Genomic DNA, 16,495 nt, shown 5'->3' with positions numbered 1-16,495 from the left:
AAGATCACGTTTGTATGTTTCAAAAGACGGTATGTCACAAATTGTGAAGGTTGTCCCATAGGTCCATTAATAAGATTTGATGATCTGTCACTGAATACAAATATCTTTTGACCTCCATGTTTATGAAATGGGTAACGTCGCTTTGACCTCTGTGTTTATGAAATGGGTAACGTCATTTTAACCTTGATGTTTGTGAAACATGTATGGACATTATAATCTTGTTGTTTGTGAAATGAGTTACAATGTTTTGACCTCTGTAAAATGTGAGACGTCACAATGTCTGGTTACAGTTTGCCGTCCTTCCAAGCCCTATCCCAAGTCAACAGCACCAGTCTGCCCGCCTGCTTTACGCTGATGTTGGCCAGACCGATCCCAGTGGCCATGTCTGTCATTCACGCTATTCAGGAAGTAACAGGTACAAAGCTTTAGCCTTTTTTTCCAAACAAACATACATAATGTCATTAATACTGTAAATTCCTATTCAAACGCGAAGAATTAATATCCGCCTAAAATTGCGAGAAGCCTGTGTGGCAAATTTTAAAATCTCGCTTTTAATTTTTAGACAGAAGTAAAATAATTAAGTACCCACGTAAAATAAGGAATCTGCAGTATTTGTCAGCATTATATGTGAATTCAAATTTCAAAATCAGTAAGTTGTACTCAGTCTTATAAAAATGATTTCGAAATAAATGCTGTTGTGTAAGTATGTTTGAAAGAATCATTTTGTTAAAAGTAGGACAATTATGAAAAATTAACAGTATTGTAAAATATTATTCTCAGTCTCTCTAAGAGGCACTGAAGGTGTGCCTATAAAAAATGTGAGAAAACATTGAAAAATGTTGATCAGAATTTGAAAATTTGAAATGTCAAGCATGTACATGGTATTGGGAAAGGAGAGGAGTGTCTGTTATGTGTTTGTGTCATGGCCTTTTGACTTTCACAGATCAACCACAGCTAGCTTGATATTTCACAGAAAATCCTATTATCAATTAGTTTTAATCGACTTATTAATCATACATGTTAACTCTACCAATTTAAGTGGAAGTCAGCTCTGTCTCCCGCCTACCACTTTTATGAAAAAATCTACCGCTTTTCGTCAAAATACGTTCCTTGAATTTATAGATAGCCATTTTGGAAGTCATTGTGGTAAATAAAACATTGGGTTTTAAATTAGCAGGTGACTTTGACTCAGAGGCACACAAATGCTTTTTTTAAGTCGGGTGAATGACAAGTTTTAAAGCATGTGTTTTACATTGAACGATAAAAGAAGCCATTTCCCGTGATTACATTCGTTACAAGCCATGTCGATATTATCCTCGCCAAGGAAAAAAAAAGCTTTGCAATTCCATACATGGCTTTAACAATGAATAAAGATATTATATTTTAATTTGGCCATAACAGTAAACTTGACTTGCAGTTTATTGCGATGCTGTACAATTTGTGATAAGCACGTAAACATTGGTTTGATATTGAAAAAGAAGATACAATTTCCTTCTATAGTTCTAACTTACATTATATGTTAATAATTATGGCAAATTAACCTACTTTTTCCTGGACAAAGGCAATTGTTAAAGTCTCTGCACTCATATTTTTTCCTCCAAAAATAAATACCGGTATTAAATCTATGTATTTATACATGTTTTGAAATGTGTGTGACCATCTAATTAATTAAATCCATCTACGTGCCTAGAGGCTAACATAAAGGGTCAGGGATTATATCATTGACTCCCCCTGGATGGAGGGAGCACCTGTCCATCACAGGTTAACCCCCAGCATAAGCTGGTACCGTGTGTAGCTGGCTGGACTGTGACAGATCAAGTTCCATGTCTAAGAACACCACACAAAACATCGTGACCACAGATGAGCTCGCACCAGCGACCTTTGGGTTACTGACCAAACACCTAACACAACCGCTGATCCATGTCTATTACTTATAGTGCCTGAGTCATTTTTAGGGGTTTATTTCTTTAACAACTTGAAGCTGTAGTTAATATATAATGACATTTGTCTAAAAGCAGACTCATTAGTTTTCTTATGCAATACATGTACATATTAAGAGTCCTTCATTTGACCAGACTGAGTATGTCAGTTATAATTTTTTTCTTGTATAGCTGAGTTTCTTTTTTTCTGTTTGGCAGATATTGATGTGATCACAGAAGGTGAGCCTGAAAGCTTACTCAAACTCATACTCGCTCAGTCCTCAGGCGGGAAACTCAGTCCCGGATCAGAGTTCTTTGTGGTGAGTCCAGAGCATATCAAATTTCTGATAGTACAAGAGTATCATTGGATTCATACAGAAAAAGACCATAAAAATGAATTATATTAAGTTTCTCGGGCATTGCTAGTTATGCTGAAATGCTGCTGTAATGATTAATTTGAATTTATCAAATTGATTTGAAAAGGGAGAAAACTCAATTTTCTCAATATCATTTGAAAAGGGAGAAAACTCAATTTTCTCAATATTATTTGAAAAGGGAGAAAACTCAATTTTCTCAATCAAATAAGTCGTCCCCCTCTTCAGATCTTGCAAATTAAAGAAAAAAAGATACCTGCCTGTTGTTACATATTAAAATTGGCCTAAGAAATTAATTATTAATTTTTATGGCCAAATGGAACAATTATTGTGAAATGTGTTGAATTAAAAAAAAACTTACTATGAGAATTTTGTTTTAAACATAGTTTCTCAAGGCTTTTGTTCATCTTTCAGAAAGTTCTCAATAATTGAGCTTTTACAAGTACAAGTTTGGTGAATCTCATTAGTCATATATTGCAATACTGATCTAGCAAATCTAGCAAATGTATTTTGTACAAAAAACTTTTCGTGTGTTTGAAGCAATTTGATTTAGAAACTTCAATAAAGTGAGAGAACAAGAAAAAAAAATAATATTGATGAGAATATGATACACAAATGCCTATGTATTCCATGCAGCAAGTTGCCGGGAGTGTAATCTTTGACTTATTTGTTGATTGGGAGCATGGGATATGTGAGTGCACTCGCTCATTCTTTTCTTCCATATGTCATGAGTTTTACCTTTTAACTTTCAGACATTGCCGGACCAGCAGCATGCATACTACCTGAGAGACATAGGAGAGAGCTCTCTGGACCAAACGGCCAAAATGGTCAGTCGAATTCCGTTTACGCATCCCACAAACGTCGCCAATATTCTCAACCTGCTACGCCAACAGCTCCTATTCAACACCGTCATTAGCAGCTGTATACGACCCTACGCAAAACAAGGTGCGTATTGTGTATTGTATATACTGTAAATATATTATATTTGGCTGTTTATTCTTTTCAGAGTTTTTAGTGGAAAATCTCCTCTACTTAATCAAGTACATAGCTAAATGCTATTGATATATGTATATAAGATTATACACATTCAGAAATACGCTATTTTAAATCCAACTTGTTGAAAATTCATTTCCACCAAATATTGTACTTGCCAACCCTACGCAAAGCAAGGTTTCTTTGAATATACATTGTATGCAATAGCAATTAAAATTTTACGTAAAGCAAGGTGTAAATTAGTTGTACGTGTATACTGTAAATAATAGATGTGAGAATGAATCATTTGTTACCCTTTTGGAATCAACATGTGTATTGGATGTAAATTGAATATATTGTATATAATAGGCCTGTTGTTGAATCATGGTTGTTGAGAGAGAGAAATTACTTTAAAAAACTTCAGACCTGTAAAAAATTCATTTCATAATTTACAAGTGATGCCAAAATAAAATTATTGTTTGTTTGGAATTGCCTTCCGCCTCATTAAAATACCCCCTGCTGATAACATTTTATTAGCAAAAATAATAAGCAAAAAGAATAAAGAATTTCTTTTTTACATGTCGATTTTTATTTTCTATTAATTTTAAATTAGTTAAACCTTAAGTTTGAGAAATAAAAAATGAATTCCCTCCCTCCCTCCTGGGTATGGAAACTCCCAGGCAGCAGTTCAAAACAAACAATTTTCTTACGAATGGTCTATACTGGATCATCATATTGACCATTATAGTGAAGCAGTTTAAAATAAGTATGAGGAGATTAAACAAACTAGTATACAATGAGAAATATTCCAGATGAAGAACAAAGAATAAGAATTGGTTTACTGCAAAGGCAAATTGTAGGATTCAGTCCAGATATAATTTAGACTTCATTATAATAAAGGGAAAAAAAATGGCAGGCCATTAATAATTTCAGCTCCGATATAGATCATATATATGTACCTTCAAATGTGTGTGAAACAAATAGATATTGGATTCCAATGATAAAAAATTAATATTTCACTTAAAAAAAAAACCTCTTTAGGATAATTCCTATACAGCAGGTATTGTGTTATTGATAAAAATAGATTTTTTTCTCTATTGTCCTGTTATAAAAGCCAATGATAATTAAATACTGTAGATTCCTTATTTTACGCAAGTACTTAATTTTGCAATTCAACCATTTTTCATAAAATCGCGAGAATATATAACCATAAACACAGAGTTTAAAATTATCATAGTTTTATTTAGTTTACATCTGTCCAAAAAATAAAATCGAGATTTTAAAAATCTTCGAGATGTATTTTTTGTGATACTATTTGGATATTAATTCCTCGCATTTAATTAGGAATCTACAGTACTTATGATTGTGATTCTCATTAAGCTTTGTGAAGGGTTCAATGCAGATTGCTATGAATTGAAAAGATTTTGATTAATGATGTCAGTCTTTAGTGCTTGATGAATGGTTTGATAATGATTTATGAAGATTAGTTTAATCTTCCTTACTTATTAGTCCCCTACCGGTTTCACCGGAGGGGACTATAGCTTTCCTCTGCGTCCGTCAGTCCGTCCGTCCGTCCGTCTGTCCGTCCGTCAGTCCGTCTGTCTGTCCCACTTCAGTTTTCCACACTTTTTTTCTTTATGCATTTGAGGAATAATATGAAACTTGCTGAACAGCTTCAAAATGTCAAACTACAGATCAAGTTTACACTTTTGTAGCGTCTGATTGACATATTTTCGAGAAAATTAATTTTTTATATTCCAATTTTTTAATGTTCGGGTTCGTTATCGGGTTCTGTGTGTAACTGAATAAACGAGGTCAGTATGTAGTCAGTAATAATATCGTGCGTTACTTGTACCATTCCTTTTCCTGTACCATTCCTTTTATCATTTCTAACGAACAAATAAATTCTATAAAATAGTGTCAAGCATTGTGTTGTAAATTTAATCGGCAGGGTTTTTTTGTATTATTATTACAATCGGGTTCGTTGTCGGGTTGGGCTGTTTAACTGTTTGGTTTGATTCGGGGTACAGAAGACGGTAAGAAATGATATTGTGCATAACAGTGCATTGTTTTCACAAATTTTTACCAGCGAATACAGAATAGACTTGGCGAAATTACAGGAGATGAAATAAAGAGTATTATTTCACCTATTTCCTATTTAATTTCTATATCAACTATATAGTTTTAATTTCCTCTGTTCTTTTATCTCTGATTAAAGCATGACATCTCGTTTACAATAGCTCTGAAATAGTTGTGTGCTTGGAAGCTTTCATAGAATAATACAAACCGGTAGGGGACGTGTATTGCTTATGCAATACTCTCAGAATGCTTGTTTGATACAGTAACTACATGTAACTTGCGTCTGCTATAGAGAATCAAGTTGCCAAGTCAGTAATGTATAGGAGAATTTCTAGAAACCAAAATAAAAAAAACCTGCCTTATATATCCAGTAATTATTTGACGGAACACACGAGAAAATTGGACAATTGAAGCGTATTGAGTAATTTTAAGTAAAGATAATGATATTTTCTAGGAGATTTATGTTTAAGCTTCTTTATCGAGGCAGTATCATAAGCTTGTCACAGAATGTAGTAGATCCCTCAGCTGTTAGTTGTACTGCTATTTTGTCGTATGACATCTTTGAGGAATTGTGTCAGCATTTATTAAACACTGGTCTGTTTTAAGCCGTACAAGCATTTTAATGAAAATGAACTATATTTGGCCCATGAGGAACTTTGCTTGCTTTGATTTTAGACAAGATTTTCTGGACTTAAAACCAGATGATGGTAAGCTTTGAGTTATTAATGAGATACTTGTTTTAAGCTTAGCTGTACATACATGTATGATCCACAAAAATTGTCTCCACAAATTTTATTGCACCTGAGCCTCATTAACGCGTTGTTAACTGTCCATAACACGTACTCTTCATTTTGAGGTGCCCAAATTTTCTGGGGAATTTATTATAATTGTTGATGCTTGATATGGGCACTCTTGCAGGATGCCAAAATAACAAGATATTAAGTATCCCATGATAATTATCATGATTTATCCGACTGATTTGTCTCTTCTCTGATGTCCTTTGTGGTATTCGAACTAGTCTGTACGTCCCTCACACAGTTCACCATTATGTTCAGTATTGTAGGACGTTAATGTTTATTTATCTGACTGATTTTTCTCTTCTCTGTAGATCTGATGTCCTCCGTGGTCTTCGAGCTAGTCTGTACGTCCCTCCAACAGTTTACCATCATGTTCGAGCATCCACTCCAAGACACAATGGTCACTGGTAAGAATGGATCATTGTTGGTTGAATACCAATTATCTTTCTTCCTCTTACATGTAGAAAAAATGTGGAATTTTTTTTTTACCAATTGTTTATTAGTTTGATAAATAAAAAAAAAAATTCTTTCCCTCCCGCCTGGGTCCGGAAACTTCTAGGCGGCAATTCCAAACAAACATTTTTATAGGGATGGCTTCGTCATTGTTAATTCAGTGCTCACTCAGAGAAGACCACCCATATTGTATATTAATTTCATTTAATATTGATTTTATTGTTGAGTTGATCCACAAAACTAAATGTTTTTGAAGTACCGTATTTTTCGGGGCATAGGCCGGTATTTTTTTGTCCACGAAAATTAATGAAGTATAGTGAACGAAATGGACTCTAAAGCTCATTGGTTTAATGTGGTGTTATTTAAAAGTTGTTTAAAGAAGCAAGAGTTGCTTCCCTTTGTCCACATGTTTACTTGTTTTATCGCCCAGTTAGAAAGTGCAATGATAAACAAACTATCATGGTCATTAGAAAATAAGGATTTAGTCTCCTCTATTATTTACTTAATGCCAACACAAGCTTCATAAATCAATTGCTTTTTTGGTCCTTCACTTATGAACATAGGTCAAAAGTATGTATAGATCAAGGTCTGGGTAATAAACCTAGGGTCATATATTTGTAACACAGAAGCAGTATGTGGGTAAAAAAAATTTGAACGAAGAGTCCATTTTATTTATGGATTGGGCAGTTAGTGTGTTTGGCTATGGAAAACACCCACAGATGTATAGAGTAAACTTCTTTCCTTTTGAAATTTCAATTCCATCTAAAATTAGTCACAAAAATCTTATTTCCACTACTAGTACCATCTGAAAATAAGCTTAGTAAATCATCATAATTTGGTTCCAATTAGTCCTTTAGTGTTTGGTTAGAACATAGAAAGAAGTTCTTACAACTTGTTAGTTCCTCTCTCTAGTCTTTATCAACAAATGAGAAAAACCTCCAACTCAACAGTAATCTGTGCCTCCACCATCTTCATTTATTTGTTCACCATCTTTTAAACATTTCCAGCTGAGGTTGACCTTAGTGACATCACAGGGGTCAAGTTCAAGGTCAGTATCGGAGAAGATGGAGAGGATCTGCTGTCGGATGATGCTGCTTCAAAAATCTTCCAGAGGTACTTACCCTAATCTCAAAATTCTTTTCAAGATATGAATTAAAAACAAACCCTACCAAGCTGTAAGGTAATTCTTCAGATCACAAGATAAAACTCTCTCCTACTTAGCTACTCATTTGAGATAACCTTCTAGTGTAATTACAAAAGATATAGTTATTTCTGTTGTTTATTTTTAAAAAAGTACATCACAAAATTTAGGTGTCCTATTCCTTGATGGTCATTGCATAGTATAATGATCTTCCAAGTCTGATGGTTTGGGGTAGATAGGGCACTTTGAAAAGTGTGTTCCTGCTGTGTGATCAAAGTACATGTTAAGCAAAACATTTAGAAAAAATTGGAAATGCCTCAAGAAATATCCTTTCTTTTTCATTACTGTACAATGGATACTAGATCTTGATTCTGTGTTAGTAAGAAAGTGTTTATTGTTTCAGATGCTGGTCAGTCCCAGTGACTCTGCGGTCCATTATACACAAAGTCTCGGAGCAACTACGCAAGGAACCCTCTCCAGAACCAGTTGCCATGGAGATTGAACAGCCCCCTTTTGTCATGCCTCAAGAGGTCACGTTTGCGACACCCTATCTTCCGGCAATGGACAGCAAAAGTATATCAAGTCCAGGGAACATGGTGTTACCGAACGCAAAGATTCCACAGGGATACGGCGGGATACCTCCCAACACCACGCAAGGTGCTATGCTGCCGCCACCCATTGTGGAAGATTCCAAGAAATTGGACGACGATGTGCCTAGCAGTAATCCTCTGTTAGTGACATTATTAGATCAGGACTCTCCCGACCCGGATCCACCCTCTGTCCCGGAGAGTCCGATGTTGTCCAGGTTACTGGAGGATTCCCCCTCCAATAACAATACAAACTCCTCACTCAATAACAATAATAATGTGGCTAACCTGGCCTCTAGTGTCCCCGCCCCCCTCAAACCAGGCAGGGGGCGACCCCCAAAGAGAAAGTCAGTGACCGACCCACCCAAAGGAAAGAGTCCAAAGCATAGACTAACGGATAACGAATACCAAAGCCAGTCGTTGTCTTTCGAATCATTAACAAGTTCCTTTGATTCAGATTTTCAGAATGCCAGCATGGACTCGCAACGTTTTCCCCATTTTTCATTATCGTCGCCCATTGACTTGACGGATGATTCTGTGAATCCACTTCGGGGACTAGAGAACACGCTGGATAGCATCCAATCGAAGCAGTCCATGCACCATTCTAGCGACCCGTTAGCAAATCTGACTAGTGAACTAGATTCAATTCAGGACGTCAGTATTTTTAGCCAAACGAATTCTGTGCCAAAAAACATGGCAAGGTCTACCTCTCTTGAGGGTATCCTCAACAGGTCGGGGGAGGTGTCACGGACAAAGGACCTACACAAACCTCATCACCTTCAGGACAGCGTGCCCACTAACCAGGTAAGGGACCTCTAATTCCTTTAAAATTGTCAAAATTTCTGACCCCCAAAATTTTTTTAGTCATTAATTGTGACATGCGAAATTTTGGCATTTGATGAGATAACAGCACTCTTGAACACTCTTGATATTGAGGTTTTCAGTTTTCTACAAGCTTTACTTGTATATTTTGAAGAATATATTGATCTCTTTCTTCCTAATGTGATCTGAGAAGGCCTATTTGCAAGCGTTTGGGAAATTCATGCCATTGTATTCTAGTTGGATTAATTATTTGACAGACAAAAAATGAATTATACATCTTATTAAATGTATAGTTAGTAGATCCTAAAACTTGCACTGATGTTTTATTATGCTTTGCAGGCTCGTAAGACATTGGTCAGACAGAATTCTGTGGGCAAAGTAGCTCAGTACCAGCACCAAATCTCTATCGACTCTAACGACAGTTTCAAAGCAGGCAGCAATTTATCGTTCTCTCGTTCAACCAGTTTCACGCACGGGAACACTAGTGACAGTGACACGTCGCTTTATTCCACCCGCTCGTTCGACCTGTCCGACTCGTTCAATAACCTGAGTCCGGTCAGTAACTCCTCCATCTCCCGCCACGACATCGGTGGGGATTTAACGACGGAGTTCAAACCGGAACTGAAACTAGGTCACAAGGATCTCCGGTCTCTGCTGATGAGCTCGCCGAACGAAAACAGCTTGTTGCAGAGCGAGAAGTTAAAAATTAAAAATGCCAAAGGGAAAATGAGGATGAAGCTTTCGGGAATTAAGAATTCCGATTTACTTGGGATCAATCGCAAGAAGTCTAGTGCTGAGGCGTATGACTTTAACAGTGATGAGGAGGACAGTAATGACTTGTCCATGATCACTGCGTCCCCTACGGGTCTACAGCTTTTCAACAAATCAAAAACTGCGAAACATTTGCTGAATAAAATAGGAAAAGGTGACAAGTTGAAAAAGAAGGAAGCGAAAAGTACCGAACCCGGGAAAAGAAAACGGGACAAGAAAGAGAAGGAGCACAAGAAGAAGAAACGCTTGGATAGCAACAGTCGCGCCACGTCTTGTGAAATGTATAGTGCTACCCCAGTGGAGAGCGAAGATAAAACATCGACTAAGCTCAAGATCATCAAATCTGTTGGGGTATCGATGGAAAACAGTCCAAGATCTTCACCATCAGGAAGAGAAAAAGGCGACGGAACAAGAAAATCTAGCATTAACAGTCAGAAATCACTAAAAAATTCCCATAAGTCACTTTCCATGACGAGTGTTAATGTGAGCAAGGAGGACTCAAAGCTCATGACCAAAACCCCCAAAATCAAGTTAAAACCTATCGCCATACCCCCCAGTTCTGCTGTGTCCAATGCTAAAACCCCCACCCCTACTTCCTCCCCGGGCTCTGCTACTCCCACCTCAACAACGATAGGGAGGATAGGGGCAGTGTCCATTCTCACCTCTGGAAATTCCAAAGCTGGAGGGACAACGCCTTCCCCGGGAAAAGTGTCCACTCCAACTTCAGCAAAAACCCAACCCACGTTCGGAGGGTCGAAATCTTTTCCCAGCAATAAGTCTGTTGCCTCATCATCTACCTCACTCAAGGCCGCGTCCGCAGAGAGGAAACTGTCCCAAAGCGGCCGATTGTCTTCTGGAATTTCCAAAAGCTCAAACGGGAAATACTCCAGTGATCGGAAAAGTGGCTCCCCGTCTGTTTCGGGAAGCAAGAGCGGACTGAACTCTTCTAAGTCATTGAACTCCTCCAGCAAAGGGCAGTCATCCAACTCGTTCAGTAAAAATTCCAATAATCCCCTCAACTCCGTTTTGTCCTTCTTGAATCCAAAAGACAAAGGTTTGTCCAGCCTTCCGCGCATTCCCAAGATCAGTTCAGCTTCTTCATCTAACAACAACACCAAACCCACTGTGTCTGTCACATCGACATCAGTTTCTACGACGACTTCTGTGTCGACAAGCATTGCAGGAATGTCGAAATTAACAACTGTGAACTCGCATTCAAACACAAAAGTTAGTGTCTCTAACAACCCACATCAGGGAGGGGTCAGAAACTCCCCAAACACTCCAGGAACACCAAAGAATTTTCCAGCAAACTCTAAAAATAGTGCAAATTTAAATTCAAAAAGTACTTTAGTGAACTCTCCCAATGTCAGAGGAAGCCAGATGGGGAGCCGGTCTCCAAGTGTGAATGCTACCAACAATAAGTCACCAAGTAGTTCAAATGGAAAATCTCCCCTCAGTCATACTTCTAACAAGCTGGGAATCAATGGCCGACCACCTTCCAATTCCAATCCTCCTAAAACCCCTGTGGGCAGTAATACCGCTCATCCCCTGAAGACCCCTACCCCAGGGAGTGGGCACAATAATGGCAGTCCCAACATCAACAAGCCCATTCCTATCAGTACCCCTCCCCCCACCACAACCATTAACAAGTCAAATCCACAGACATCCTCCCCCAGTAGCTACCCTCCCAAGGCTACCCCGACCGGAGACCAGTCCCCCAGTGTGTCGAACCTTTCAAGAAATAGTCCACTCCTAAGTCAGGGTCCCCCGGGGAAAACCTCCAACCTTGTCAGCAAGGTCTCGGAGTCCCCCAAGTCTATTTCAGTAACGACTGCCAGCAAGGTGACCAGTCCTATCATGGTCAGTACTGACACTCCCCCCAAGACCACCACCCCAGGGTCCATGGTCTCCCCCACTACCAGCTGCCCCTCCTCCAACGCCAAGATGCGCCCCCGCAAAAGTTCCCTGTCTGCCGTGATCGACAAGTTAACGAACGCCAAAGTGCCTCACGGAGTGGGAGGGGAGACAAATCGGCAGAATTCATTGGACGAAGGAGGGGAGCAGGCCAAAGCAAAAACAGAGAACGCTTTAGATGGCCTAGATAAGGCCAGCAATGGATTAGAGAGGCAGTCGGTGTCAGAACCAAAGAAGCCTGATTCCAGTGACAAAAACGTTCCTTCCAAAGATTCCCCAAGTGGGATTGATAAGAATAAGGATTTAAAAATTGTGGACAATTCCAGGAATTTGTTCGCCTCACTTCTAAAGAGTGCTTCGGAGAATTTCACTTCCAAACACGACAAAGATGACAAGGAAAATGTATCAAAAAGTGAGACTGGCGGAAAGCCTGGGGACTCTAGTGAGGATGTATCTATGCAGTCTGTCTGTAAGAAATCACCCAAAGTGATTCCCAAAGTGAATGGTGAGACCAATGTGACAGTGGACAACAGTATTCGTAAAGGGGAGGGGGACGTTTTCAAAGTGCCGACACCAAAGAGCGTCGTTTCTGTTGACGAGAACGATTGCGAGGACATTGAGAACATGTCAGTGCGACGGAAAGCTCGCATCAGTACGACTAAACCTGTGCTGAGTCCGGCAAGCTCTGGAGGAAGTCCCGAAAACCTGATCATCGACTGTCAGTCGCCGCGCCAACACGGCAAGAACAACTCGCTCAACTCGCCAAAGTGCATCGTGGATCTCAACGACGAAAACAAGAAACTGTCACCTGTGACCGTAGTCAATAATCGACAGAAAACCCACACCCCATCACCTAAACCCAAACACTCCCCAAACCCCTCCCCAAAGTCCGTTCAGCACAGCTCGCCGGCGGGAATGTTAGAGATAGACGATGATTTAATGAACGAAGCCATCATGGGCTTCACCAGCTGATAAACAGTTGGGCTCTGTGTTAGGTGATACAGAATCCATAATCCTCATCATGGTCTTCATAGGAAATTCTTTTTAGTTCAAGATAATGGTACTTACTCGTCAAATGGCAATATTCTGGAGTGTTTGTGACCACTGTCTTGTCCTGTAGCAATTCTTGTGTGAATGATGTAGCCAGGGAAATATTCGCCCCTGTTTAATTTTCGCCCCTTTCGCCCTTGTTGTCAGAGGGCAAATCTAAAACTTGGCAAATTCAAATGTTTTTTATTATCTCTCTTTAAAGACAACTGCTTCTGGGCAAATTCAAGACGGAGCGAAACTGTTTGCAATCGTAGATGGGCGAAAATTAAATGAGGGGAAAATAACCGTGTATACAGTAGTGTAGTCCATGTCATATATAAGTTGTATTGTTATTTATTTCATTGTTCTCTGTGTTTCAAGCAAAAGTTAAGAAATTTTTTTGATAACGCCAAGTCTTAAAATGGCAAGAAATTATAACTTAATAAATGTTTTGATACAATAGTCAAATTAAATGGTGCTTGTTTGAAAACAGAAAATTAACATTCACATTTAATTTTTCTTGAAATTTGTGCATCTATTTTTCATTCTATTTTTTGTGCCAGGGGGTTCGGTTGGGAAATATAATATTGTTAAAGTGCAGCTGAAAAATAACAAGAATAATAGGAAACATAATTCCAGTATTTACCAGTCTAAATGTTCATTTTCCATAGTTGATGACAGAGTCCCTTTACATATTGTTCAAAAGGTGTAAAACCTGACTCAGAACCTTTTAAAACCTGTTCACATTCTAGTCTAGAGTAAGTAAGGTTTGATTTTTATAAAAGCCTTTAGTTGTTTCTTCACTTAAGGTGCAAAACCCCTTTTCTAGAAGTATTCCTTTTTTGATATTTCTCCAAAATACATGTAATAAAAAAATGTGATTGCATTGCACACTGTTTCAAATAAAGTGAGAAGTGCAAGAGTTTATGGGAGTTCAGTTTGGTCTCGCTTAAAATAAGTGATTTGTATTTTAGTTAGAGTTATCCCCCTTTTCACAGGAATGTTGCACCTTAGATTAGGTTTGGCAAAAACAAATGAAACAATCTTAACCAAACATTTCAAATATTGTGCAGCAGGCAGGCATTTTACTTATTTGAAATAATTAAAAAGGGAATTGAAAATAGAAAATTTGACTTATTCCCCTTTTCATTATTGCATTTAAATAAATCAGTGCTGTATCTTTTGACTTATTGCTATGGTGCCAGATCAATTTTACATTTTTTTTATATTGGCCTTACTTACAAAAATGCATTATCATCTTTTCTCATGATAAAAGCTGGTATCAAAAAATTCATTTGTGGTTGAGTGCCATAACTTTTTCCAGGTTGCCATAGTATTTAGTAAACCAGCAACATACTACCAGGGATTTTAAATATGTGTTCTTCTGAAGGCAATTACTGAACCAAGCCATTTATATTCAGAAATGTTTAAAACTCTTTCTTTTGGGAATGGGGGGGGATTTTTTTTATATGAAAAAACTATTAAATCACATTACCAGTGTACCTGTATTGACGTGTTTAGAAAAAAAAAATATTCGATTTGTATAAGCATGTTATTTAAGATGTGGGAAACATGCATTTTAGTCACTTATTAGAGTATTTATATATTTTTAGAAAAATGGGGGTGGGGGTTAATACAAATGTACATTTAGAAAAAGAAAATGTTTGTACTTTGATGGATAAGTAATTAATACTCGTTTGTAATTGATATCTGAGACATATCAAATTTGAAATTATGATTTTTTGAGTATACTGCATGATTTATTTATTGGGGTTGTAACACTTTGAGAGAAAATTACCCTGTGAAATCTGGAATTACTAATTTGTGAGCAATGAAATTATCATTTTTTGAATTAATGAATATGCATTATCATATTTATTGGACATAAATTGTTATATTTAAGTTTTATTTGGAGTGTTTATTATCTGTGTTGATTTGTGTATGTTACCGTTTTGGAGTTATTTCCCCTGGTCATCAAGCAATTTTGTTTAGATATTGTCACGTGATCATTTGTCATAGACCGTGTATATATATAAACTCAGATATATGCACCTCACTCCTGTCTGTATATATTTGTAGATATCATCTGTTGAGTTTTTTCTTTTCTTTTTTTTTATTTGTATGAAATATTTAAAAAAAAAAAGGAGAAACTAATCAGCAACTTTAATGTGCGTGTGAAAAAAAATGTCTTTATATCTGTAAATAAATATACTTATATATACATATTATATATATGAAATTATATATTCTTCCGATGTGGGAGGATTTTTTTTATGATATATCCCTATGTATATATATATATAACATGGGAGCTACGTCTGGCTGATCTGTCACACACCATGCTGTTACGATATGGTTCTCTCTGTTTCGTATGCTGTATCATTTCCGTTTTAGATTTTATACAATATTAAATTGTACAAGATGATTTTTATTATCTATGATCATGTTTTTACGTGTTTCTGAGGAAAAAAATACAGCTTTTAATTTGGAACTGTAGCTGTTTATTGAATACTGTCATTATAATTAAATGTAAAAAATTAAAAAATGTTTAAAAATCTTTACAATGCTCTTTGAATTTTTATATCAGCAACCAAACTTTTAACCAACATCTTCATACAGTTGAACAACGACACTTGAACACCGATATCTCTAATACAGTAGATATGGCAAAGTGATTTGTAAGTCACTTATTTTTTAAGTATTTTACCCTCGAATACTCGGATATGTCGAAGTTTTAAAACAGTCCCATCTAGTTCGAGATAATGAAGTTTGACTGTATTTTTCTTTTGTATATTACATGTAATTAATGGAGATCGTGGTAGACGTCCATAGTTGTGATAAATTGATTCTTTCATTGAGGCCCCACTGCCACCAACTTTCCTCAAGTCAATACTCGGCCTCAAGTCTCGGTTCTGACCAAAATAAATGCACTTTCCTTTTACTGTAATTTTTTTAATTGTGGACTTATTTAATTGATTTGAAAATGTTAGTGACCGCAGGACCAGGATACCTACAAAAGTTAAGGGTGGTAAATATTGTATTTGAAACAAGTCCAAATTAAATCTGAAGCCATATTTAATACAAGCGGTGAGTCAAGTGTTGCTCTGGCCTTTTAAAAATCTTTAAATGTGATTTTACCAATATTCGTTGAATGCTTATTTTTGTGAATTTCGTTTTGAATTGATCCACAAAATTAAATGTCATTGTAGGGCAATATCTATAATAGTTCACTGTATTGATGGGATCTTTAGCCAGAAATCTCCGTATTATTGAAACTGGGATTGTCGCTAAATCCACGAAAATTGATAACCACGAATATTGATGAATCTAGAGTATATCTTTTTCTATCCAGCTTAACTGAAGAAGACATATATGATATAAGACGACAAGAAAAGAAATGCAGGCTGTAGTAGGTGTTTTTGTCTGCCTGAATTCTCCATTTTATGGCCACATCGGTCGATTGAACATATTATTATCGCTAACCATTAAATAAACATCTGTAACATTTTACTACGGTTTATTAGGTCATTCATATAAATCTCAGAAATGAAGACTGTTAGCTATTCACATACTATAAACGCAGTGCATGTACTACTGTGGGATTTAAAAAAACAACACACAATATATTTTAATAAAT

The 16,495-nt window shown here is 36.9% G+C and overlaps 2 protein-coding genes across 2 annotated transcripts in view; both read left to right on the top strand.

The window, feature by feature from the left end:
• The window catches only part of LOC105325396 (mediator of RNA polymerase II transcription subunit 1), a 29,206-nt gene extending 13,784 nt beyond the window's left edge, over nt 1-15,422 (top strand). Inside the window, exons 11-17 of the mRNA XM_011424935.3 lie at nt 291-415; nt 2,139-2,239; nt 3,046-3,238; nt 6,453-6,548; nt 7,602-7,707; nt 8,139-9,126; nt 9,484-15,422. Coding sequence (XP_011423237.3) covers nt 291-415; nt 2,139-2,239; nt 3,046-3,238; nt 6,453-6,548; nt 7,602-7,707; nt 8,139-9,126; nt 9,484-12,801 — 4,927 coding nt within the window. The 3' untranslated portion in view covers nt 12,802-15,422. The remainder of the gene's footprint in view (nt 1-290; nt 416-2,138; nt 2,240-3,045; nt 3,239-6,452; nt 6,549-7,601; nt 7,708-8,138; nt 9,127-9,483) is intronic.
• LOC105330818 (uncharacterized) overlaps nt 1-16,495 on the top strand; it is a 480,842-nt gene that overhangs the window by 204,704 nt on the left and 259,643 nt on the right. The window lies entirely within an intron of this gene.

The sequence above is a fragment of the Magallana gigas genome, chromosome 10 (assembly GCF_963853765.1).
Source record: "Magallana gigas chromosome 10, xbMagGiga1.1, whole genome shotgun sequence".
Lineage (NCBI taxonomy): Eukaryota > Metazoa > Mollusca > Bivalvia > Ostreida > Ostreidae > Magallana > Magallana gigas.
The sequence above is the reverse complement of the archived record's forward strand: the minus strand, read 5'-3'. Positions and strand labels throughout refer to the sequence as shown.